This window comes from Saccopteryx bilineata, chromosome 5 (assembly GCF_036850765.1).
Source record: "Saccopteryx bilineata isolate mSacBil1 chromosome 5, mSacBil1_pri_phased_curated, whole genome shotgun sequence".
In the NCBI taxonomy this organism is placed as follows: Eukaryota; Metazoa; Chordata; class Mammalia; order Chiroptera; family Emballonuridae; genus Saccopteryx; species Saccopteryx bilineata.
In genome coordinates this window covers 76,055,285-76,079,654 of record NC_089494.1, presented here as the reverse complement: position 1 = coordinate 76,079,654, position 24,370 = coordinate 76,055,285, and the positions used below count along the sequence as shown (strand labels likewise).

At 36.1% G+C, this 24,370-nt stretch overlaps 1 protein-coding gene across 12 annotated transcripts in view; it reads left to right on the top strand.

Moving 5' to 3' along the window:
* The window catches only part of TANK (TRAF family member associated NFKB activator), a 96,854-nt gene extending 73,279 nt beyond the window's left edge, over nt 1-23,575 (top strand). For 9 of the 12 annotated variants that reach the window (XM_066232646.1, XM_066232648.1, XM_066232653.1 and 6 more), the window contains 4 exons: nt 12,117-12,193; nt 12,830-12,945; nt 18,788-19,368; nt 22,727-23,575. In XM_066232646.1, the coding sequence (XP_066088743.1) occupies nt 12,117-12,193; nt 12,830-12,945; nt 18,788-19,368; nt 22,727-22,906 (954 nt within the window). In that variant the 3' untranslated portion in view covers nt 22,907-23,575. The remainder of the gene's footprint in view (nt 1-12,116; nt 12,194-12,829; nt 12,946-18,787; nt 19,369-22,726) is intronic. The other 3 variants (XM_066232656.1, XM_066232655.1, XM_066232654.1) reach the window with 1 other exon arrangement.
* Nucleotides 23,576-24,370: the final 795 nt, after the last annotated feature.

The window sequence follows — 24,370 nt, the reverse complement described above, 5'->3', positions numbered from 1 at the left end:
TACAGTTTGTTACCATGGCCCTGGTCATATTCAGGCACCAGCAGTTTTACTCACCATCTCTTTTGCATTATCAGTATAAATGCCACAGTACAAAAAGGCAAATAACATCTAATAGTATTGTAACAGTAGTTGACCCCATGGATTTCAGGTTTTGATTTTACCCTGCTTACAAGCTAATAAGGTAGCTAGTTACTGCTCCATAGATGCTGAAAGAAGACACAACACCCCTGGATCAGAGGGAAAAAGGCTTTATTCATTTGTAGCACAGCACCCTGCAAGAGCATTCTATTTGCATTGGCCCTGCCTGAGGGTGGCGTGGTTGTCTTGGGGGAAAGCACCTAGCATCACTGAGTTTCGAGATGAACTAGTCACTTTTTTTAATGGAATGCTGGGACATTAAAGGAGAGGAACACTGAGGTTGGGAGGCTCACCATTTTATAGCAAGCAGTAAAGCAGCCTGTTCATGGTCCAAGAGGGACACGTAACTCATCCTTCAAGTTTTTCCTCTACAAAGGCAACCCTGAGAAATGTCTCAAACCTTGTATTCTTGGCGAGTACACCAAAAATGTGAGGGATACTCGGGGCCCAAGCAGATTTTCTCTCCCAACAGTAGATCTCTTGAAAGGATCTCAGGACCCCCGGGGATCCTAGACCATACTTTAAAAACCACTGGTTTTACCAGATTATAATTTCCTGATAGAAAAATTGTGTTGTCTTTTTCTCAATTATTTGCTTTTTATCCAGAAAAAAATGTCATGCTCTAAAAATACTCTAGCAATCTCCTCAGGAACTCTTAATGCATAGGGGTCATAGTGCTTGCTCATCAGTCCTTTGCACAGTTACTGGATAAATAATTGCTTTACATCTTTATACTTTAAATTATGATACTGTAAATTACTCCTGGTTACTTAGCTATACCTACTACATTAAATCTAGAGCAAACTCTGACCCAACTGGTGGTTGCACAGTGGAAAGAGTGTCAATCTGGGGCGCCAAGTTCCCAGTTTCAAAACCCCAAGGTCTCTGGTTTGAGTGCAGGCTTATTAGCTTGAGCGTGGGTCACCAGCTTGAGCCCAAAGGTTGTTGGCTTGAAGCCCAAGGTCGCTGGCTTGAGGCCAAGTCGCTGGCTTGAGCAAGGGGTCACTGGCTTGGCTGGATCTCCAGTCAAGGCATATATAAGAAGTTATCAATGAACAACTAAGGTGCCAAAACTATGAATTGATGCTTCTTCTCATCTCTCTTCTTGTCTTTCTCTCACTAAAAAAAAAAAAAGAATACACACACAAAAAAGAATATATATATATATATATATATATATATATATTTTTTTTTTTTTTTTTTTTTTTTTTTTTTTTTACAGAGAGTCAGAGAGGGGTAGACAGGGACAGACAGACAGGAACGTACCTCCACAAAACTCTGGACTTGTGAAATGTTGCATGTTAAGTACTCTGTGGTCATTTTTAAAGGCACAAGAATGTACTTTATGATCCAAAATCAATAGTAAGAAAACCACTTAGCTTCCTTTAACCACAGAATCTCTAGCTAGCATTTTTCCCAATATTGTATTTAAAACCTTACCTGTTTTGTGAGCCCATCTAAGATATTGCTAGAATTTGGCAGGGGAGCGGAAGGGAAGAGTCACCTAAAACTTCATTTGTACCTGATATGTTATACTCTCAGACTTCTCAGTTGCTAGCTTCAATAGTCTTGCTATGTTGTAAAAGCTGACCTTTCCCCTGAATGATTTTTTTTCAAATATACATCTTTCCATACACTTGACATTTTGCTCTAAAATATAGATATATCCTAATATTCTAATAAAACTATTGTAAAGTATATTCCAGGTATTCTGCATGTCATTGACCTGATTTTTCTTCTTCCCTGATAACTCCCTTTTGCAAAACCAAATAATTCTAAGATGGATATCTTTTATTTTCTTTCTCCCATTGTATTTATCAATAATGGTATGATTTTTGTATTTCAACTAAGTTTTCATCTACGTAATTCTATATTGGATGGGTTTACATACTCTTATTTTTATTCCTAATCTCTGCCCACTATTGACATTAAGAACAGCATGTTTTCCTGGTGCGGGGGGTCATGACTTGTTCATATTCCCTGAACGTATCATCTGGAACGTATTCCTGCTGGACAGCCATTTGCCGACAGTAAATCATGCTTTCCTTCTTGCCACTGCTGACTGAAAATGACCTCCTTCTCTTTTCCCATGCTGCAACCTTAGGATCCCCACTCCTGTCCCTAGCTCTTCTCATCTTGTCCTAAGTGATAACATCTTTGTAAAGCTGAATCTAAAACTCATTTTTGATAAATGGTCTATTTCTTTTTGCCAAGAAGATAGTACCTTGACTTGTGGTGGCGCAGTGGATAAAGCATCCACCTGGAACGCTGAGGTCATGGGTTTGAAACCCTGGGCTTGCCCGGTCAAGGCACATATGGGAGTTGATGCTTCTCGCTCCTTCCCCTTCTCTCTCCCTCTCTCTCCCTCTTTCTCTCCTCTCTAAAATTAATAAAGTCTTAAAAACTAAAATTTAAAAAGAAGCTAGTAGATCTTGGTAGTTAGTTGTTTTTACTAACTTTTTTCTTGGCAAAATAAAATGTTGGTAGCCCTTTGCCACACCCCTAGTCTTGTTTTGGATATTACCAAGAAAGCTTAATTTCAGCATCTTTAAAGTTTATCTTGCCTTAAAATTTTTTGATGCTCAGGTTGATGGCCTTACTTTTAAAAAGGAAAATGAAGATAGGGAAGTCTGAACTGGATTTGAGGGAAAGGTGATTATTTTATGTTTTAAAACTTGGTTGTCACCCTGGCCGGTTGGCTCAGCGGTAGAGCGTCGGCCTAGCGTGCGGAGGACTCGGCTTCGATTCCCGGCCAGGGCACACAGGAGAAGCGCCCATTTGCTTCTCCACCCCTCCGCCGCGCTTTCCTCTCTGTCTCTCTCTTCCCCTCCCGCAGCCAAGGCTCCATTAGAGCAAAGATGGCCCGGGCGCTGGGGATGGCTCTGTGGCCTCTGCCCCAGGCGCTAGAGTGGCTCTGGTCGCAACATGGCGACGCCCAGGATGGGCAGAGCGTCGCCCCCTGGTGGGCGTGCCGGGTGGATCCCGGTTGGGCGCATGCGGGAGTCTGTCTGACTGTCTCTCCCTGTTTCCAGCTTCAGAAAAGTGAAAAAAACAAAACAAAACAAAAAAAAAACTTGGTTGTCTACAAGAGAACAGAACAAATGAAAATATATTGGATCAAGAGAGTGGTTGTCAAGAGAGAGAGTGAACCTGAAGATACAGACTTTCAAAATCAATACCCAGGAGACTCGACATGAGGAGGGTTGATCAGAAAGGTGTAGAATGAGGGAAGGACAGAGTACCTATGTCGGCATCTTGGAGAATGTCCACATTTATGGCCTAGAAAGAAAAAGGCCAAATGAAAATACTAAAACTTAAGAAGAAAACATAAATATTATTCTGGTAACAAAAAAAAAGAAGGTTTCAAGAAGGAGGATCTGCTCAGTAGTATGAAATACTGTTGAATGAACACTAAACAAAATAAGAGCTTTAGGAAAAGCTATTGGATTGGTGACTAAGTCATCTCTGGAAGATCATGGTGAAATTTCAGAAGAATAGACCAATTTAAAAAAACAACCGAGTTTGGCAGTTCAACTTCTCTTACAAAGGAATGAATACCAGACAAATCAGCCCTCTACAAATAACAATAATAACTCATACCAAAAAAATCAATTACCTGAGGACTTTGGAAACTGAACTTACCACATTTTGGTGGGGAGTCAAAAATGTGGAGCCAGTAGTGGCTCAGAGTAAGTTCCCAGTTTTCCGTGGTTTTGTCCTAAGGGTGGCCACAGTTGCAGTGGCTGAAATTCCAGCAGAAAGCCCACCATTATTCTGGCTGACAAACCAGGTGGCAGAATGAGCCCAGGATAACCATGGTCAACACAGAGTGAGGGCAGGATGCCCAGAGAAGAGAGAGCCAAAGGAAAACCCTAAGTTCTGTGTTTAAACTCAGCCCCCGTTGGATGTGCAGGGCACACTGAAACCAGTCCATAGCTAAGACTTAACGGGCTGCACTGAGCTGCTGCTCTTCAAAGCAGTAGCAGTTTGGAGTCTGAACCTAACCAACTTAATTGCCTGCAGAAACAAAAATATCAGTACCCCTCTGGTATCCTGTAACATAATGTCTTCACAACATAATATTCACAGTGTTCAGGGTACAGTCCAAAATTATTCAACATATGGAGAGTCAAGATAATGTGACTCATTTTCAAGGAAACAGATACCAACCATAAGATGATCCAGATATTGAAATTATTGGACAAGAATTTTAAATCAGCTACTATAAATATACCCACTCTTCTATTAGGAGATAGGGAGGCAAGGAAGGAAGTTAGGTTCTGAGAGGACAGATTTAACAGTAATATGCTGTCAAATAGTGAACTTCTACAAGTTTTAGAAATACTATGAAATTTTAGCTAAGAAATTATTGTCAAATTACCCCTGTCAACAAGTGAACTGGTTTGGCAGTACTTGATAAATCTGTCTAGGTTATTTTGGGATGTAAATTTCTACTTGGATATTCTTGAGCACACACAAAAAAAGGCCATACCAAAGGGTGCCCCCCCCCCAACCCCGGCAATATTTAAACAGTAAAACTTGGCTTAGAACTGCTCTTGAGTGAGAAACATTTGTTGTATGACAGACAGGTATTAGAATCTTAAAATTATTTTGCATTGGTGCAATGTAAATGTCACCATTCTAATCTACGACACCATGTTAGATAACTTAGATAACTGCACCACTTCACTTCTCCAGTAGCAAGCCCTGTGCCTGGGTTCCAGCTGTCCAGTTGCAGCTACTTCTCCTACTGCACCTGTAGTCAAATGATTTGACCTTTCCAAACCCTATTTATCACAACAAACTTTAAAGTCAAAATACTTAATTCACAAGATTATGTCGATTAAGTCAAATAATACATTCAGCTTGCTTAAATAATAACCATTTTCATGAAGATAATTTCTGTTCATCATGGTAATGGTATAACACAGTTTGTCACTAATGGAAATGATTTTTCTAAATAAGTTCATTTTAAACCCAGGGTTTGGAGAAGGGGTGAGGGGATTAGGGGAAACCTTATTTTTTAAATTTGTCATGTAAGTTTCTCATTTTCTATTTTACATTAAAAGGCATTCCCACAATTAATTATTTCTTCCCATTGAGAAAATAAGATATATGCAAAAGGAACATAATACAAAGGGAAAGATTCCAAAAACAGAGTGCAAAAGTATTTATTTCACTCTGCCTCAAACAACTTCATAGGCTGAAATTAGAGTAATTGTGGCAGTACTGGTAAAGGATTTGAACTGTTGTTTTTTTTTTAAAGAATGTTTTATTATAACATTGAGTTGATAGAGCTTTTTGGGGATTTACATTAAACCAGAACCCTGTAAAGAACTTGGAAGTAATTGGGGTGTTTAATTTTATTTTTATATTGTTTATTTTCTTGCCACTTCCTTCAGAACTATGGGATGAATCCCATTTTGCCCTGGAATTGTTCCCGAACTGGCGGTGGGTTTGCCTAGCACACTGGACCATGCGGAACAGACAAGGCTCCCAGGATCTGTGCTTGCTCTGCTAGATTTTCAGTAACACCCATGAGGGGGAGAGAACCGTAGATTTCACGTAGCCATAAATTTGTATAAATACGTTAACAAATTTGTCAAAGTTACCTTTTCTCCTTTCACTTTCTGTTAACTATGCATATATATTTTTTTGGTATTTTTCTGAAGTTGGAAATGAAGAGGCAGTCAGACTCCCACATGCGCCCAACCGGGATCCACCCGGCATGCCCACCAGGGGACGATGCTATGCCCATCTGGGGCATTGCTCCCTTGCAACTAGAGTCATTCTAGCGCCTGAGGCAGAGGCCATAGAGCCATCCTCAGCGCCCGGGCCAACTTTGCTCCAATGGAGCCTTGGCTGCGGGAGAGGAAGAGAGAGACAGAGAGGAAGGAGAGGAGGAGGGGTGGAGAAGCAGATGGGCACTTCTCCTGTGTGCCCTGGCCGGAAATCGAACCTGGGACTCCTGCACGCCAGGCCAACGCTCTACCACTGAGCCAACCAGCCAGGGTCCTATATTTATTTTTATTTAAACTTTTTTATTTTGTATGTTTTTCTGTTCCTGTTTTCTACTTTAATCCCTTCCCTGTCTCATCCCTTTTCTCACTTTCCCACTAACTCAGCCTATTCAGTGCTTGACTTTAACCATTACATCATTGTCTCAGGATATCTAAAAGTGGTAAGTATATTTACACAGGGTGGGGCAGTAGGTGTACAGTTGTTCATGTGGAAAATAATACAAGAATTAATAAATAGTAATACAAGAATAAACTTTCATGTACTTAAAACTGTAAACCTATTTTTGCTCTACCCTGTAGTCTACCTGCTTCTCCTCTAACATTTCATTCTTAGTTTCTAAAATGTAGGCAATAAATTAATCCTTATTTTATTTCTTTTTCCATTGATCATTTATCCTTTCTCTGTAGTAGATTTTATCAAGCTCATATTTATTGCTGTTCCACTGTTTATGTTCCCTTTACTAGTCCATCCCGTCTCAGCTCAGCTTATTTCTTAGTCACATGTTGCAAGTAAGAGCAGAATTCTGTTAAGCTTCATCCAGAAACAAAATCAAGTACTGGCTACACTCAGGTGCGACCACCTAAAAATAAATGTTCTTTTTGCATGCAAGGATCTCAGCTAAAGTTTAGAGACAATCTGTGATATGAACACTGGGAAAAGTGATAGTCATCACTAGTTCCAGTATGTGTCACTGAAAACGTACCACCTATATTCAGTAATAGCCTTTAAAGTTTAGATTCCTTTCCTATGAGAGAATATACATTATATTAGTGAATTTAGGATTCTGTTGTCTACTTCTACGAATTCATCTTTTTAAAATTCCACATACAAGTGAGATCATGCAGTATTGTCTTTCTTGCCCGGTTTAGTTCTCATAGCATGCTAGCCTTCAGGTTCATCTGTGTTGTCTCAAATGATAGAATTTCAGCCTTATAATATTTTTATATATATTTGTATATGATATCCTGTCATACACATATCACATTTTTTATCCATTTACCCACCGATAGACACTTAGGTTGAATCCATATTTCTTGCCTATTGTGAATCATTTCTGTGTTTTTCAAATTGGTTTATAAAAGTAATAAAATACTTTCACTTTTACTGCCAAATATTTTAAAACGTAAGCATTAGGGAAAATATACATTTCTTTTTTTAAGATGTTGATATCTAATAGAACCTGTATTCCAACACAAAAGTATTTTTTATTACCTATTCTTTTTAAAGATGTTACTTTCGATTTTACAGGGGAGGAATGAGAAGTGGTTGCTTCACTCTAGCTGTTCAGTGTTTGCTTGTATGTGCCCTGACCGGGCAAGCCCAGGGTTTTGAACCCCTGACCTCAGTGCTCCAGATGGGCACTCTGTCCTCTGCGCCACCAGAGGCCAAACTCATTACCTTTGCATTAAGAATAAATCTGTCTGCCTGACCAGGTGGTGGAACAGTGGATAGAGCATTAGCCTGGGGCACTGAGGTCATTCATGGTCGCTGGCTTGAGCAAGGGTTCACAGGCTCGGCTGGAGTCCCACCCCATCAAGGTACATAAGAGAAAGCAATCAATGAACAACTAAGGTGCCTCAACTATGAGTTGATGCTTCTTATTGCTCTCCCTGTCTATCCCTGTCTGTCTGTATTTCAAAAAAAATAATAATAAATCTGGCTTTGGCTTAATGAAATATTGGCCACTTTGAGGGGTTTATTTTCCTTCTTAAATATTATTGCTTATTCAAGTAGCCCTTGAACGTGTATTTTTAATATAATATCCATCTATGACATGGGTAAATTGATTTACATGTACTAAATTTAAATTGATCTACATATACGAAAACAAAATTCTCCCAGTTCACATAAAAGGAAATTTAAGAAATCATGTCACAGCATCTTCCAACTGTTTCAAATGGGTTTATCTTAATGATTGAGTTGAATGATTTATCCAGCGCCATCCTAGAAGTGTAAATGAAATCTATGATGTGTAACACTCTTATTTCAGTATTCATTCCATAAGTTCAGCATTTCCAAACTAGTACTTGGAACAGTTTATAATGTTAAGAATTTTGCCTGACCTGTGGTGGCGCAGTGGATTAAAGCATCAACCTGGAATGCTGAGGTTGCTGGTTTGAAACCCTGGGCTGCCTAGTCAAGGCACATAAGGGAGTTGATGCTTCCTGCTCCTTCCTCCTTCTCTCTCTCTCGTCTCTCTAAAATGAATAAATAAATAATATAAAATTTTAAAAAAGAATTTTAAGTTTTAGTACCTGAAGATAAATTCATTGTTGAATGATTTAATGTTTAAAATCTCCTAAAACATAATACTCCAATTTCCCTTGCTTTCTTATTTGAAGTTACAATAACTTCAATGTCCTGCAGTGCAGGGTCTTTTGGGATAATATTTAAGAGTAAAGAAAAATACAAGTTATCTCTTCTGTTTACTTACTCTGTGGGGTGTTGAACAAACTTAAAAATCTTCATTAAGATTATTTAGCATTGAAAAGGAAGTCTGAGTTTCTGGAAGAGTGTTGGAGTTGCCATTGACTATACTAATATTAATCCTAAATCCTTTGAAAAAATGAATGATCATTTTCAGAGTTGTGTCAAATTGCTACAATGGAAAATAGCATTAACATGCTACATTCATTCTAAATAAACCCTATTTTCTTTTTGGAAGGAACATGTTAGATTTCTTTCTATATTTTTTATGATGTTGGGAACCTAAGATTTTTATTTGAAATATATGAAAAAATTTATTTGATGTGAATCAAAAAAGGGACAAGTGCATTGCTTAGAACGATTAGTAATACTTTTCTTCAATAACAACAAAAATAATAGCAAGTAGAGCTGTATTTCCATTCCCAAAGAAGCTGAAGATCTTAAATATTTTGTAGAAATTCCTCAGATTGAGTCCTTTCTTCACACCCTGCCAGTATACCCAAGGAACCTTTTCCAGATAAATTCGTCCACACCAGTAATCAAATCTAAAAATCATGGTAATAAGTTGACATTAGGTAGTTATTTGAGAAGCCAAAAATTTATCATTCTTTTCCTGCCTTTTCCTCCTCTTCACCACGTTAGCTTTCAAAGCTTCTTTGACATCAGAAACAGTCGTTCGTAGTTTATGTCAAAATCATCAGTATTTTGACAATTCGAATATTCTTTATCACTTTCTGTAACTATCTTAATTTTTAGGCTATAATTATAGAGTACTTTCTTTTGGTTCTTTCTAGCTCTTAATAAGATAACTGTTTTTCATATTGAGAATTTCTAGTAGTAAGTTTTAAAAGATTTATTGTTCCATTTAATTACTTATGATTTGTTTAATGTATTGTCATATGTTTCTGTTCTCTTAATATTACTCCTGATTTTGTTGATATAGACTTAATATAAGATAATCTTATAAAAGTTTATTTCCATATGTGTAGCATCCTGAATGGTGGGCCAGCTTTAAAATACCACCTTTCTTCTTAGTCCACACCAAATCCATTGAGTGTTCTAATTGTACATAGTGTTAAAAAAAAAACTTTGTGTACCGTTTTAAAAAACAAACTGTGAATGTGAAAATGTCTTCTGATGTGACTGTTTAATAGCTCAGTAAATCTTTTTTAATCTAGGAGAAAACATAGCCTGTTTGTCAGACAAAAAGTATGCAGCAGTAAATGATCTTTATTTTACCTCAATTGGACTACATATATAGTCATAATATGTAAAATATAGAAATTGTTTGGGTAGCCAAGATTTTATTTTACTAATTACTAAAGTAATACTCTTTTAGAACTCTTAAGAAAACACTGATATTTAGGAACATATATTAGAAAAGCTGGAAAGGTATAAAAAGCTGGAAAAATAGAGTAATAAAATTGGAAAAGATTAATTTTAAGAAAAACAGGATCATGTATTTTTTTGTTGGTGTGTGTGTGTGTGTGTGTGTGTGTGTGTGTGTGTGTGTGTTTTGACAGAGAGAGAGAGGGACAGATAGGGACAGGCAGAAAGGGAGAAAGATGAGAAGCATCAATTTTTTGTTACAACGCCTTAATTGTTCATTGATTGCTTTCTCATATGTGCCTTGACCAGGAAACTACAGCAGAACAAGTGACTCCTTGCTCAGGCCAGCGACCTTGAGCTCAAGCCAGCGACCATGGGGGTCGTGTCCATGATCCTACACTCAAGCCGCAACCCCACGCTCAAGCCGGTGAGCCGTGCTCAAGCAGGATGAGCCCACGCTCAAGCTAGCAACCTTGGGGTTTCATACCTGGGTCCTGCATGTCCCAGTCTGATGCTCTATCTACTGGCCACCACCTGGCCAGGCTCATGTATTTTTTTTAAAGAATAAATAAAACTAAGAAATTGAAAGAACTTTTTGAAAAGCACAATTAAAGGGAAATTTCTTTCAATGATAAGAAACAGTGTAGTGCCTGACCAGGTGGTGGCACAGTAGATAGAGCGTCGGACTGGGATGCGGAGGACCCAGGTTCAAGACCCCGAGGTCGCCAGCTTGAGGGCAGGCTCATCTGGTTTGAGCAAAAAGTTCACCAGCTTGGACTCAAGGTCGCTGGCTCGAGCAAGGGGTTACTCTGTTTGCTGAAGGCCCGCGGTCAAGGCACATGTGAGAAAGCAATCAATGAACAACTAAGGTGTCACAACGAAAAAGCTGATGATTGATGCTTCTCATCTCTCTTCGTTCCTGTCTGTCCCTGTCTATCCCTCTCTCTGACTCTCTCTCTGTCCCTGTAAAAAAAAAAAAAAAAAAAAAAAACAGTATAGTAAAAATCACTCGCTTTAATAAAAGCTACAATGATCTTAATTGAATAAAATCTTCAAAGTCACTAAAAGTAAAAGTCCACTAGTTTGAATTTGAACTTATATAAAACCTAAACTATTTTGACTGAATTATAATTTATGATTGTATATTAAGACTTCTTCAAATATTTGAATTTGTCTGTCTATAGCTTTATAAGGTACACAAAGTTTTCTAGGTATAATTAAAAATTATTTTAAAAATCTAACCATACAATAGATTGTATCATGTTTTTCAGTGTTGGCTTTTAAATGTCAGAATAAATGTAATACCAGTGTAAGCCACAGGGTGGGAGTGAAAGGCAAGGACTTGTGTTCAAGTAGCTTAAATACGTAATTGCTCTGTCTTTAAATGCTAGTGAAATGCTAAGGAGCTGTTGCTTGGTTTTCTTCCTCTAATACAACTGCATTCCTCAGCAAAGACTCTATAACAAAATGCAAACACACTGATTTAAATGTATAGGCCAGCAGTGGAGAAGTGCATGCGCACATATGCACGCACACACATACAGATTTTTTTTTTAACTTTCTGGTCATTTCAGGTGCTATTGATAAATAGGTGGATCTGAGAAAATTCCTTGAATTATTAGTATTGAAAATAGTAATTGAACTTACCAGACAGAAATACATTATGTCTTCATCCTATTTTTCTACCTTCATTTTTTTTTACTCTTATTCTTACTTAAGGAATATATATATATATGTATGTGTACATATATATACACACACACACATATATATATATATACACACACACACACCATATTTTTCACTCCATAAGACACACCTGACCATAAGACACACCTAGGGTTTTAAGAAGGAAAATAAGAAAAAAAATATTCTGAACCAAATGGTGTGTTAAAATATTTAATAAAATATTATATTTTTCACTCCATAAGACACGGACATTTTTCCCTCCACTTTTGGCGGGGGGAGTACATCTTATGGAGCAAAAAATATGGTGTATCCTATATATGGTATATGTGTGGGTGTGGGTGTGGGTGTACCTACACATACACCCACACACACACATATATATATAAAAATCTGTAAGCTACCTAAACTTATTTTTCAATGAGAAATATAAATTTTTCATTGTGTTTTCTGTTAACTCATTCTCATTTGAGTTTAGAAGCAATATAAAGTGGTAATCATTTTGTATCTTTAAGGAAAGAAGACAAGAGGTTTCTTCTCCTAGAAAAGAAACTTCACCAAGGAGTCTTGGCATTCCTTTATTCCATGAAAGGTAGTTCTATATCCTTTTTTGCCAACTCTAAAAGTTATAAATATTGAAATATATTCTTACATATTTTTAAATTTTAGCAGCCTCTTAGAACTAGAAGGAACCAATCCAAGGCTCCTCACTGTGAAAATGACCTAAATAAGTTATATAGTTAATATCAGATATGAATCTAAAAACGGAATTCTCTATAGCACTAATATTTCATATTGAGAATTTTTAGACTAAGTATTATGGCCACATTGTTTTATATAAATGACTCAATGTGAACTTCACCAAAGTGAGGAATATTTAATTTTCTTCTACTTAAGATGCTTACAGAAAACAAAAGTCAGTATACTGAAATTTCTAATGTGAGAATGAGACAGCCAGCATTAGTGTAATCTATGAATAAGCAGATATGCTAGTCTGCCCTACATTTATGTATTAGAACTTTCCATTTTTCATTCATTTTGTGCCTGGCCCTCTAAACATTAAAATTGTTCTGCAGGGTGGCATGATCTAGGAATTGAAAACATTTTTTGAACTTTAACAGCTCCATAATTACTTTTGTAGTACATAAAAAGGTACTATGTAAGTTTAATTATGATAAAAATATTTGAACAAATAGCTTTTCGCTTTTAAATATTGATTTATTTTTAGGAGTTATATAGAGAAGACTTTCTGGGATCTGAAAGAAGTATTTCATAGACTATGTATGCTAACAAAAGCTCAAAAAGACCACTTAAGCAAGCTTAATGTCCCAGCCACTGCAACTGGTAAGGTTTGATTTAATATAATATTAATATTATTGATAATATTAATTTTATTGGTTGAAATGTCTTTTTTATTATGGAAACATTTCTAAGTGTTTAAGTGCTAAAAATTTGCAATTTAGGCCTCACACCACTAAAATGGGTAAGTGCTGTATAAGTTTTGTAATGTATTACATTATATAATTTATTGGCTTTTTCTCTTTTTATTGTGTGTGGTACATATAGATTAAATTGAATGACACAATTACTAATATCTTAATGAGAAGTGTCACCTTGGGAAAAGTATAGTATAAATATAGGATATCTCAAAGTTTTCAGTTGCTCTTTGGGGGTCTTACAAAACATTAATTTATGTGTTAGTAACAACCCTGAAACTATACTACCATACATGAGCCGAGGTAAATTATATAACATTAGGTTTGTTTTTAACCTCTATCTGAAAATTAATTGAACACTATAGATAGATTCTTGTAATTTGGTTTGAGAAACAAACATTACACATTTTGTGAGGCCAGTTCTGTTGGAAGCACAAAGTACAAATTTAGTATGAAAAATAACTTAAAAGGAACATCTGTTTTACAGTGTTGTTGTTTTTTTTTTAAGCTCCACCCTTTCCTAAAACCTCAGACTGGTTTTCTGCTATTTGCATCAGTAGTTCATATGAATAGCAAAATTCTGGGAATTCAATCTGGCTACCAAACACTTATGTAAACAAAAGGAAGGTAAACTGATCACTTATGATAAATTCTCCTTTACCCTGGTGAGTTGAGATACTTTGCATGCAATTCCCAAGAGATGTGATTTACAGTTTTCACTCTGAAAGATGTTGCAGCAGTGCTAACACCCCTTTAATTAAAGATCACGTTCCATTTCTTATAGCTCTTATATCTAGGCTGTTTAAAAGTCATTCTGTAGTATAAATTTACTGTTTGCTGACTTCTGCTATTTTATTTTCTGGAAAGGTACACCATGTACCTTTTGTAAATAAACAATTCATTGCTTCCTCCTTTCCTCCTACTTCCCCAACAAGAACTCTAATTTTTCATCTTAGTTTCTGTCATTTTCATTAGAGATTGAGCTTCTGTGCCAACTAAAGACATTAAGTACTTCTGAAGTGAAAGAATTAATTTTACTTAAAATATACTAATTATAGCAATATAGTACCTAGAATTCACAAACATGCTTTTTTGAACATTAACATCTTATCAAAACATTGGAATGGTGATGTAGTCATTGGCCTTACCCCATTATCAGTGGCTTAATACTTTGACCATTTTTAAATCGCACAGGTCTAAACCTAGTCAATGTCTGTCAACTAGAACACCGAGTGTTTAACATTAATTTCTTCCCCACTAAAACTGCTTCCTAACATTATTGTTATGCTTTATATTAACTGTCACAAATAATAAATATAACATTATTCTTGAAAGGTCTTAGATCCATTGTGTTACAGGTTCCAGTGAAGTTTTGCTGAGTACAAACTGAAACAAAAATATCAAATATACCACTGACAGTAGTAGATCAAAAAGGGAGATTTTGGAAAAACATGCTTATTCAGATTTTTTAAGGATAGAACACTATATGGAAAAAAAGTATAAAGAACTATTTCAAATACGATTTGCATAATATATATGGAAAAAATATATTTAATATTATTGTCCCTATGTTTCTTTTGTTAATTTTTACTTTAAAATAAACATATAATTTGTAAGAATTGCTGTTAATAGACTTGCATATTTTCTTTTTATTACTTTTGGTTTCTTTTCATCCACATATGGCAGTAGCCTTGAGAAAGGATGAGATAACATGTATGTTTAAGCAGATGTGGCTCTGAAAGAAAGCAGTACCTGGTATGAGAGGGTTGTATCTCAGTGGGGACCAGAAGAAAGAATATAGGACAAGAGGTCACGAAGAACCATCAGTTGTTTTCGGTTTTTGTTAGTTTTTTTTTGGGGGGGGGGGGTTGGTCAGTGTACAAGGCAATGAGGCATTTAAACTGTAAAGTAGTCTAAATGGACAACTGTACTTAAATTTTCAAAATCTAAAAATGTTTCTCATTTTACTTTGTTTCCTTGCAAAACTAAGTTTCCTTGAAATAAAATAGAAAAGCAATTTGCTCACCTGGTCATATTTCTCAGTATAGTGTTAAGATAACAATTGCTTTTTTTTTTTTTTTTTTTTTTTTTTTTTGGATTTTTCTAAAGTTGGAAACGGGGAGGCAGTCAGACAGACTCCCACATGTGCCTGACCGGGATCCACCCAGCACACCCACCAGGGGGCAATGCTCTGCCCATCTGGGGCATTGCTCTGTTGCAACCAGAGCCATTCTAGCGCCTGAGGTTAGGCCATGGAGCCATCCTCAGCACCCGGGCCAACTTTGCTCCAATGGAGCCTCCGCTTCAGAAGGGGAAGAGAGAGACAGAGAGGAAGGAGAGGGGGAGGGGTGGAGAAGCAGATGGGCGCTTCTCCTGTGTTCCCTGGCCGGGAATCGAACCTGGGATTCCTGCACGCCAAGCTGACGCTCTACCACTGAGCCAACTGGCCAGGGCCAGGATAACAATTGCTTTTTTAAGTTTCCTAAGGTTGGGTTTCTAGTAGCATTAAAAATTTTAAGTTTAGCCCTGGCCAGTTGGCTCAGCAGTAGAGCATGAGCCCAGCATGTGGAAGTCCCAGGTTCGATTTCCAGTCAGGGCACACAGGAGAAGCGACCACCTGCTTCTCCACCCCTCCTTCCCTCTCCCCCCACCCAATCTCCTGCAGCCATGGCTCGAATGAGCAAGTTGGCCCCCGGACACTGAGGATGGCTCCATGGCCTCACCTTAGGCACTAGAGTGGCTCTGTTGCCAAGCAACGGAGGCCCCAGATGGGCAGAGCATCAGCCCCAGACAGGAGTTGCCATGTGGATCCCAGTTTGGGCGAATGTAGGAGTCTCTCTGCCTCCCTGCCTCTCACTTGTTTTTGTTTTTGTTTTTAATCTTAAGTTAAAAATTGTTTTTCAGTAAATATTGCTTGAGTAGATTAAATCAGAAGATTTTTTTTAATGTGGCTGACGTATGCCAGCTCGCTGTATTGAAAGAAAATATATGCTTTAATGTAGCTGTTAGGGTTTTCTGTGTTTTGTTCACAGAGAGGATAGGTCAACTACTGGAAAAGAAAAGCACATTTCTGTCATTTTGTGGACTCTGTTATTTATGGAAGTGGCATGTTCAGCTTAGCAGAATGGTTCAGAGCACAGGCTCTAGAGCTAGGCTACCTGGGTGCCAGTGCCAGATCTGCCACTCATTCATTAGTTAAGGCTTCATGTCTCAGTTCCTCGTGTGTAAAGGGGGGACAATATAGTACATACCACGTGACTATGTTGAATATTAAATAAATTAGTGTATGTACAATGATTATAATTGTGCATGGCACATAGAAGTTCTACTGATGTTGTCATTATTAGCAATAGCACTCTTGCCTTTGTGATAATCGTTTTGATAAGTGTTTCTTCCATCTCAGGTGTTACAAAATGTGAGTACCTCAACAACTTGTTTTTCTGATTAGCTATTTGCAATTAGTAAATGTAATCTACTCCTAGAATTTCCTGCCACTCTTAAATCTACTACTAGGATAATAACTACTTGAGAGTTAATGAACTTTAAGAACCTTAGAGGACAAAAAAATTTTTGCTAAACAGTTGAGCATGATCTCAATTACTGTACCACTCCTATTCCCAGATTATCTGTACTAAGATTTTTGTATTAAACTCTGTGGGGAAGAAAGTACAGATTCATTTAGAATGCATTTATTAAGGGCATACTATATGCCAGGCACTGGAAAGGATACTGGGAATAAATGGAAAACATAATGTAGATTAGAAACCTACTTTAATGGAAGAAAGAGTTATGCTTGCAAATACAATGCAGAGTGTTTAATCTGCAGAGCACCCAAGAGACATGCCTAAACCAGTCTTGGGAAGCCAGAATAACTATCCAGGTAAATTAATGTTTAAGCCAAAGAATGAAAAACAAGTAAGGATTAGGCAAAGAGTAGTGAGAGGGGACACCAGGCAGCCTGCATAATATGTAAAAGACCCCAAAACACGTAAGCATGTCTATTTTGAAGAACTCTACAGAGTTCATTGTAGCTGGAGTAAGGAATGAGACCTGTATGGTGAAAGATATGAAAATGGACAGGTGACTGAGGGCTAAGGGCTTCGGAAAGCCATGAAAAGGTTTTTATTAAGGGGGTAACAAGACCAGATTTGTACTTTAGAAGAACTAAGGGTGAGGGGTAGACAGTGTAGAGAATGGATTGAATGTGAGATAAATTTAGAGGCAAGGAAGCAGTTCAAAGGCTGTAATAATCCAATAAGAGAAGCTGGTATGTCCTAAAGAAATGCAGAAGGTATACAACAGGGGGAACAAAAATGGTGGTTGCATTGGACTGTAGTCATGGCCCAACAGAAAATACCGTTTCGGAATGTGAGGTGACCACAAAGACCCTGGAGGAAGGGAGAGGAACTAACATCTGTTAAGTGCCTACTAGCCTGGACAGACGCCACTCTGCACACCCTGTCTGCTTAAATCAGCATCATTGGTCAGTTTTTCCTTTATGAATTCACAACTTCATCAGTGATTGCCTGGTTAAAGTGATAATCATTTTTAATTTTTTCCATTTGTCCATTTAATGAAAATACATACATTATCAAACTCCAATCTTACTGTCTTCTTGAAATAACATTGTAGGGCATAATTGAGCTTTTTCTAATGTCTCAGGATCATCAGCATGGAGCGTTGATCATTGTTTTGGTTTTGGTTATTTTTTTCTTTTCTTTTCTTTTCATTGAGAACTATAACTCTTGCTGGTCCCAAACCAGATTGTAGTGTTTTCTGAGTTCTTATATCTGCTTTTTCATTTTTCTTGTCTTCTCTTCTGCCTTCAGCTCTTGTTGATAATGTATCCTTCAACATCTCATATCCATACCTTTAATTCACTGCTTCTAGCCATCTATGAGCTAGGGAACCATCACCAAACCCATTAGAATAAATCTAAAATGAGAATAAGAGCAATTCATATCATTGTAGAGCTTGTGGCTCTAATTCTGACCCCTGAGAAATTCTGTTTACTTACTTGTTAGCTTTGCCTGTGGCCCAGGGACCTGAATTTGTTGGATAAGTGACTTCTAGGTAAATGAGCTACAGGGGCTTTCTTTTCATCTATAAGATGAGAAAATTATATATTCACATAAATTTGCTTCACATGTATCCCAAAATTTCATCTTTCTTTTGCCTCCACTGTCTTCTTTCCCCCGAAGTCCCACCACCATCACCACACCCTCACATAGATGATTGAGAATAGACAGTGTCTAAATTGATTGGTGATTTACTTTTCCACACAGTGATATTAGGGGAAATAAATGACCTAATTCATATAGACCCTTAACCTGTTTTATATAGAGATATATATAAAAATCATAAGGATTTTTTTCCCTTTTAACAACTTACTTGTCTAATAAGCAAGCTTACAGTTGTGGCTTCTTTTCCTGACAATATGTTTAAATGTATACACTACAAGCAATTTTTTTTTAAGTGTAGAGCAGTAGAACTGTGAACAAGATGCAAAGCTTGCAGCTAAAGACCTGGGAAAAGACAAAGCAGTTAAACTGCGGCTAATAAGCTAGCTCCAGTTCACCCACTGGAGAATGCTAATATTTCTGGGTAAGTCGGTAGCAAATGTAAAAAATCCCAGTTATCTTCAATTGCTGTAAAAACCAATACTCATCTGTCCCAAGCTGACTAAACATTCAGATTGTTAAGAATGATTAGAATATGACTGTTTTCCTTTCATGTTCTCTTCCCTGCAGAAACACAGTGCTCGGTGCCTGTACAGTGTACAGATAAAACAGATAAACAAGAAGCACTTTTTAAGCCTCAGGCTAAAGATGATATAAATAGAAGTGCACCCTGCATCACATCTGTCACACCTAGAGGACTGGGCCAAGATGAGGAAGACACCTCGTTTGAATCACTTTCTAAGTTCAATGTCAAGTTTCCACCTATGGACAGCGACTCTCCGTTCTTACACAGCACTCCAGAAAGACCCAACGTCCTCAGTCCTGCCGCATCTGAGCCTGTGTGTCAGGATAAATTCAATATGGAAATCGGAGACAATCCGGGAAACTTTGTTAAAACAGAAGAAACTTTATTTGAAATTCAGGGAATTGACCCCATATTTTCAGCTATACAAAACCTTAAAACAACCGATGGTATAAAATCCTCAAATCTTGTCAACACTTCTATCAGGACGACTCTGGACAGAGCTCTGTATTTGCCACCTGGAGACCACAATGCATTATATGCAAATACAGCCCCACTTCAGGACCGATCTGATTCACCTTTTCCTTCACTTGATTCCTCAGGAAAAGCTATCCGAGGACCACAGCAGGTAACTGTTTCGCATTAACAAATATATTATGTGTGAACACTCATTCTGCCCTACAGGCACAGATATGCATCTCTTTCAGGTTATTGGACATCCTTTTAAACTGATGACTAGCCAAATTCAAGCTCTCAATAAAAGATGCAGGCTCTATACTAAATTACATGAAATTATAAAACATGAACATGGTGAAGCTTCATTATAAAACACCTTGAAATGTATGGCACATTTTTAAGTACATGTAAGTCTTACCCATATCTAGCGTGTGTCACTCTCTTAGTCCCTTTTTCAGAGCTCTTTTACTCAGCATCAGTGTTATAATAGGGTTCTTTATTAAATTTCATACTGTGAAACAAATGATATTTGTTTTTATTAAAATGTTTGTGTAGATCATACTCACCTTTACAAAAATTCATGATTTTTCATAATAATTACATTCTATATTCCTATTCATCAAAATGAGCAATTTTCTTTCAGTTAATACTCCTATTATATACTGTTTTACAGTACATAGATCTGCACATTTAGCTTTGGTTTTGGTTTCTAATCTTGCACTGAACATGCAACCTAATATATTTTTTAATAGTCCTTGTATATATATGATTTTAATCATATACTTTAATGTTCCTAAAGCTCGCAGACTACTTAAATAAGCCCCTAATCCACTCCTATCGTCTTTTTTACTCAGGTACCATCACAGAATGATTCTTTTAGTTTAAAGAAAATATTTTAATGCCTGAAGACAAATGAAAATATATAATTGTTAAACAGAAACTCATGAAAATACATATTGCTGTAAATGTCTTTATAACTTGCAAACATTCGTTTGATTTCTCTTTGTCTTCAACAACTTGATAAATACCCTTTGGCTTTATAAGTAATCTGATAGGCTATAGACTTTTAAATCAGCATACAAAGGATGAAATAGCCAAGCTGTGGTATATTTTAGTAGTGAGGAAAATTAAGCATCTCTGACAACAAGCTTTAATTATAAACTCACTTATGTTCTACACTGTACCTTATTTCACATCATAATCTCAGTTATAGGTACCACTAAATGAAGTAAATTAAACAATTCCATTTATTGAAAGTAGAATTCCTGTGGAGCTGTGAAGTGCATCAGTTTTAATTCTTGTTACATTTTTCTCCATTATATATCTCTTGCTTGTTCTTTTACTAGTTCGTCTGTGCATTCATGTTTCAGTAGATGGCACCCTGCATTGTGCATTTGCTTTCTATGCTAGAGCAAGGGAAACAGCTGGTATGTGATTACAACTTGATGGAAAAGTATTCAGCTTAAATAATGCAGAAGTGGTGTTGAGCTGTCACAAGACACAGGGCATAAGGTTAGATAATTGATATTTTGGCAGAAAAGGCAAAATTAGTTTGTTTTGAAGGCTATGTTACAGTTTAGGATTGAAAGACTATTTCTTAAAATGGGTTTTTAAAACTATTTTGCTATTTTATTTGTATTAATAAAGCTAGTATGATAAATACAAAATTCTTGAGTTGAAGTAACAAAGAGAAGTGAAACTGTGGTCACATATTTCAGATTTTTACTTTTTATTAATCATTACTAAACACTTTTTTATTATATGTTCAGCTAACATTACAAAGTCTAGAATGTACCTGCTTATTATTTTTGCTGTATGTGACTTACTTTCTTCTTACTTTTGCTGAGTTAATCATTGGGACCCCAACTGAATTCTATGAAGAGATCAAGTCTGAATAATAGCTCCTAACAGAGAAGGATAAATATGAACTTTGAAGATAAATTGGCAGTAGAAGATTGGCTCACCAAATTTATAAACTAAATTGTTCCTAAATCTGTTTCTTATTTAATAGATCTTAAGAATTATTTTAACATAATTTTGTATTTATATATATATCAATTTCCCATTAGAGTGGTACATACTAATCAATTGTACTTTTTGTTTAAATTGCAAACGGTCAAATTTAAGTCTAGTTAACTAGATACTTGTTTATATACTCAAAATTATTACTCCTTTTATCATAGATTTTGCAAAAATTGTTTTACCCCAAATATCAAAATATATATTTTAAATACTATTTTATGTAATAAAATGACTACTTCTCACAAAAGGATTTGAGTCAGTGTTATTGTAAGCCTTCTATATTGATATTTGAATATATCTTGGTGCTTAGACGGAATCTGTATATTTACACCACTGTACACAGCTGTCCAGTTAAATGTTTGTAAGAAACCAGTGATGTCATGAAATCCCAATGCTTCAATTAGTAATACATATTTGTGAACGATTGGTTAGCTAGAATGAAAGACATTGGGTAAGGGAATGAATACTAATACTGTTGGACTAAGCTGTTACTTTAAACACATACTAGTAATAGCACAAAGGAGTCTCCTAAAATGGACTTTTTGAGGTGGTTTTCCTCAGAATTTAGTAGTCAGGGTAATTTATACAGAATGAGAAAGCAAATTTAAAAAACAGTTTGGCTTACAACACTTTAAGAAGGTAATACAGTCCAATCAATGAGTATTTATTGAGCACCTATCATGGGACTAAATGCTTTTCCCTTGCCCTTCTACATTTAAAAAAAAAGAAAGAAATTCAGTTATTTAAGAGTATTTATGTGCTGCTTACAAATGGATATAGTTTTATTGAATTATAAGCTTCTAGAATTCTTTAATTACCTAATTATTAACAGGTTTCACTTCATCCAGCCACAAAAAAAGAATAAAGAAGGCCATACTATACTCTATGTAACAGGAGCAAAATAAATCAAAAGAATGAATCCTATGCTAGATTTTGTTGAATGATTAATTTAAATATTTGAGGTTTCAAAAAAACAACTGATCAATGAAATTTGCTTAGTATTTTCAAAAATTAAAACATTCGTACATAATTTATTCATTTTATATTTGCTTATAAATAGTGAAATTTGAATTGCTCTTTCTCACAATGCATGTACATACATACCATGTCTAGTGTACTATTTATTAATAAAGGCCCTTTAGTCAAGGTTTTTATTGTAAAATAGAAAAGATAGAATTTTAAAGTCTCATTAACTGTTGTTTCAAAACTACTGCCTTTGTGATACGGTATTAAAATATACTGGTGTTAAAGTTGGAGGATTTTTAAATATGTGAAGATAAAGTGCATGGATGTGTATTTTAAGCGATGCTTGATCAAAGTTTAGTTGTACCCCTTATGCAAGAGAATTGAGTATGTCTCATGCTAACTCTATGGAAAGGTAATTTGCTTTCCTGTTAGGGAATTTCACGTATATGCACATAACCCATTCAAAAAAAGTGAATTTGAAATTCAGTGCTAGTTGATTTTAAATACAAATAACAGGAGATGTTTTTCTTTGTTTCCTGCAGCCAGTTTGGAAGCCCTTTCCTAATCAAGACAGTGACTTATCATCGGCACTAAGTGGCACAGACTCGGAACTGCATATACCTCGAGTATGTGAATTCTGTCAAGCAGTTTTCCCACCATCCATTACATCCAGGGGGGATTTCCTCCGGCATCTGAATTCACACTTTAATGGGGAGACTTAAGACTAATTTGAGAACAGACCCATCAAGTTCTGTGTGATGATTTTGGGTTTGTAATAATATAAATACTTGATTGCAAACTTAGTTCAAGATCATTTATTGAAAAAAATCACAGCTATTTGAATTTTTTCTAGACTTAATGGTAACTTTCTTTTATTATCTTCAAAAGATCAAACTGTCATTCATTGAATTTATGTTTACAGTTTTTAATTACCATAATTCAAAATTATGTATGTGACTTACAGAATTATATGACCATAATTCATGTTTCTTTCAACTGTCTGAGCTTATTGCTTGGATTTCTAGTTAAATCTATTGAATTTGGTGATGTCAAATGTTTATAGGGATTTTTCATGTTTTCATTAAAAAATTTAAATTATTTATGCTCTAAGTGATATTCTTTTTGAATAAACCTATAATAGAGAATAGCAGACAACATAAACATCTAAGTAAATATAAAACCAAAGATATTTGTTGCCCAGTGATAAAAATCACTGGTATAATAATTTAACATTTTAGTTTTCTTTTTAAATAATATACATGGTTTTAACTTTTAATGTGTAGCTACATAATGAAATCAATTAAGTATTAAGAGAATTACTTATATTAGGATCACTAATGTGTTCTTTGTTTTGAGTAAAAAAATACAAAGGAAATAAATTTCATTTTTAAGAAGTTTATAAAATGTATGTTTTCTTTCCAGTAACTTGATAAAAGGGTGATACCAGAGCTGGTGATGTTTTATTACAACTAGTAAATCACTTTGAATTTTTAAATTATTTTTCAAAGTAAACTTACTAGAGAAACATTTGTATTTAATGGGAATAAATCTAAAACCCTATTTTTTAAATTTATATTAGTAATGCATTCTTGTTGGGAAATGTTATTGATAGCATTTTGATTGATGGCCACTGGAAGACAGGAGAGAGGATACCAAATTCAAAAGGCTGTAGAATTTTGTTTCAATTTTGACCCTTCCCTTTCATTTCTTTCCCTGTGATTCTCATCTTTTAGGTTTCTCTCCCCTTCCCCCCATTTTTAAAAATATTTGAGGCATGACTTCCATTTTATGAAGTAAACATTGAGTGGCAACTCTCAAAACAAAATTCAGCTTTCTTTGGAACATGTGTTTTGAAAAGCTGGAGGAGTTAGGGTGAGGGAACGGGAGCAGGCCCCTGTACCACAGTGAAGAGCCTTAACTTGGGGAAGAATGAGAGTGGTGCCTCAGCTTCTCTGGGTGCCAAGCACATCATACTGACATCCTCGTCACCAAGGTGACATGGTGGTTATTAGGTATTCACTATAAAAGGCTCTGAGGCATGTACATCTATCTTTCTTTCACTGCCACTGAGGCTGAATGGAAATACCTAGAAAATTACCCAGGCTATCTCCCTCCACCCAGCCCCACCTTCCACCCATCCAGCCTCCCCTCTTCACTTCACTCACACACACAAACACACAAATTAA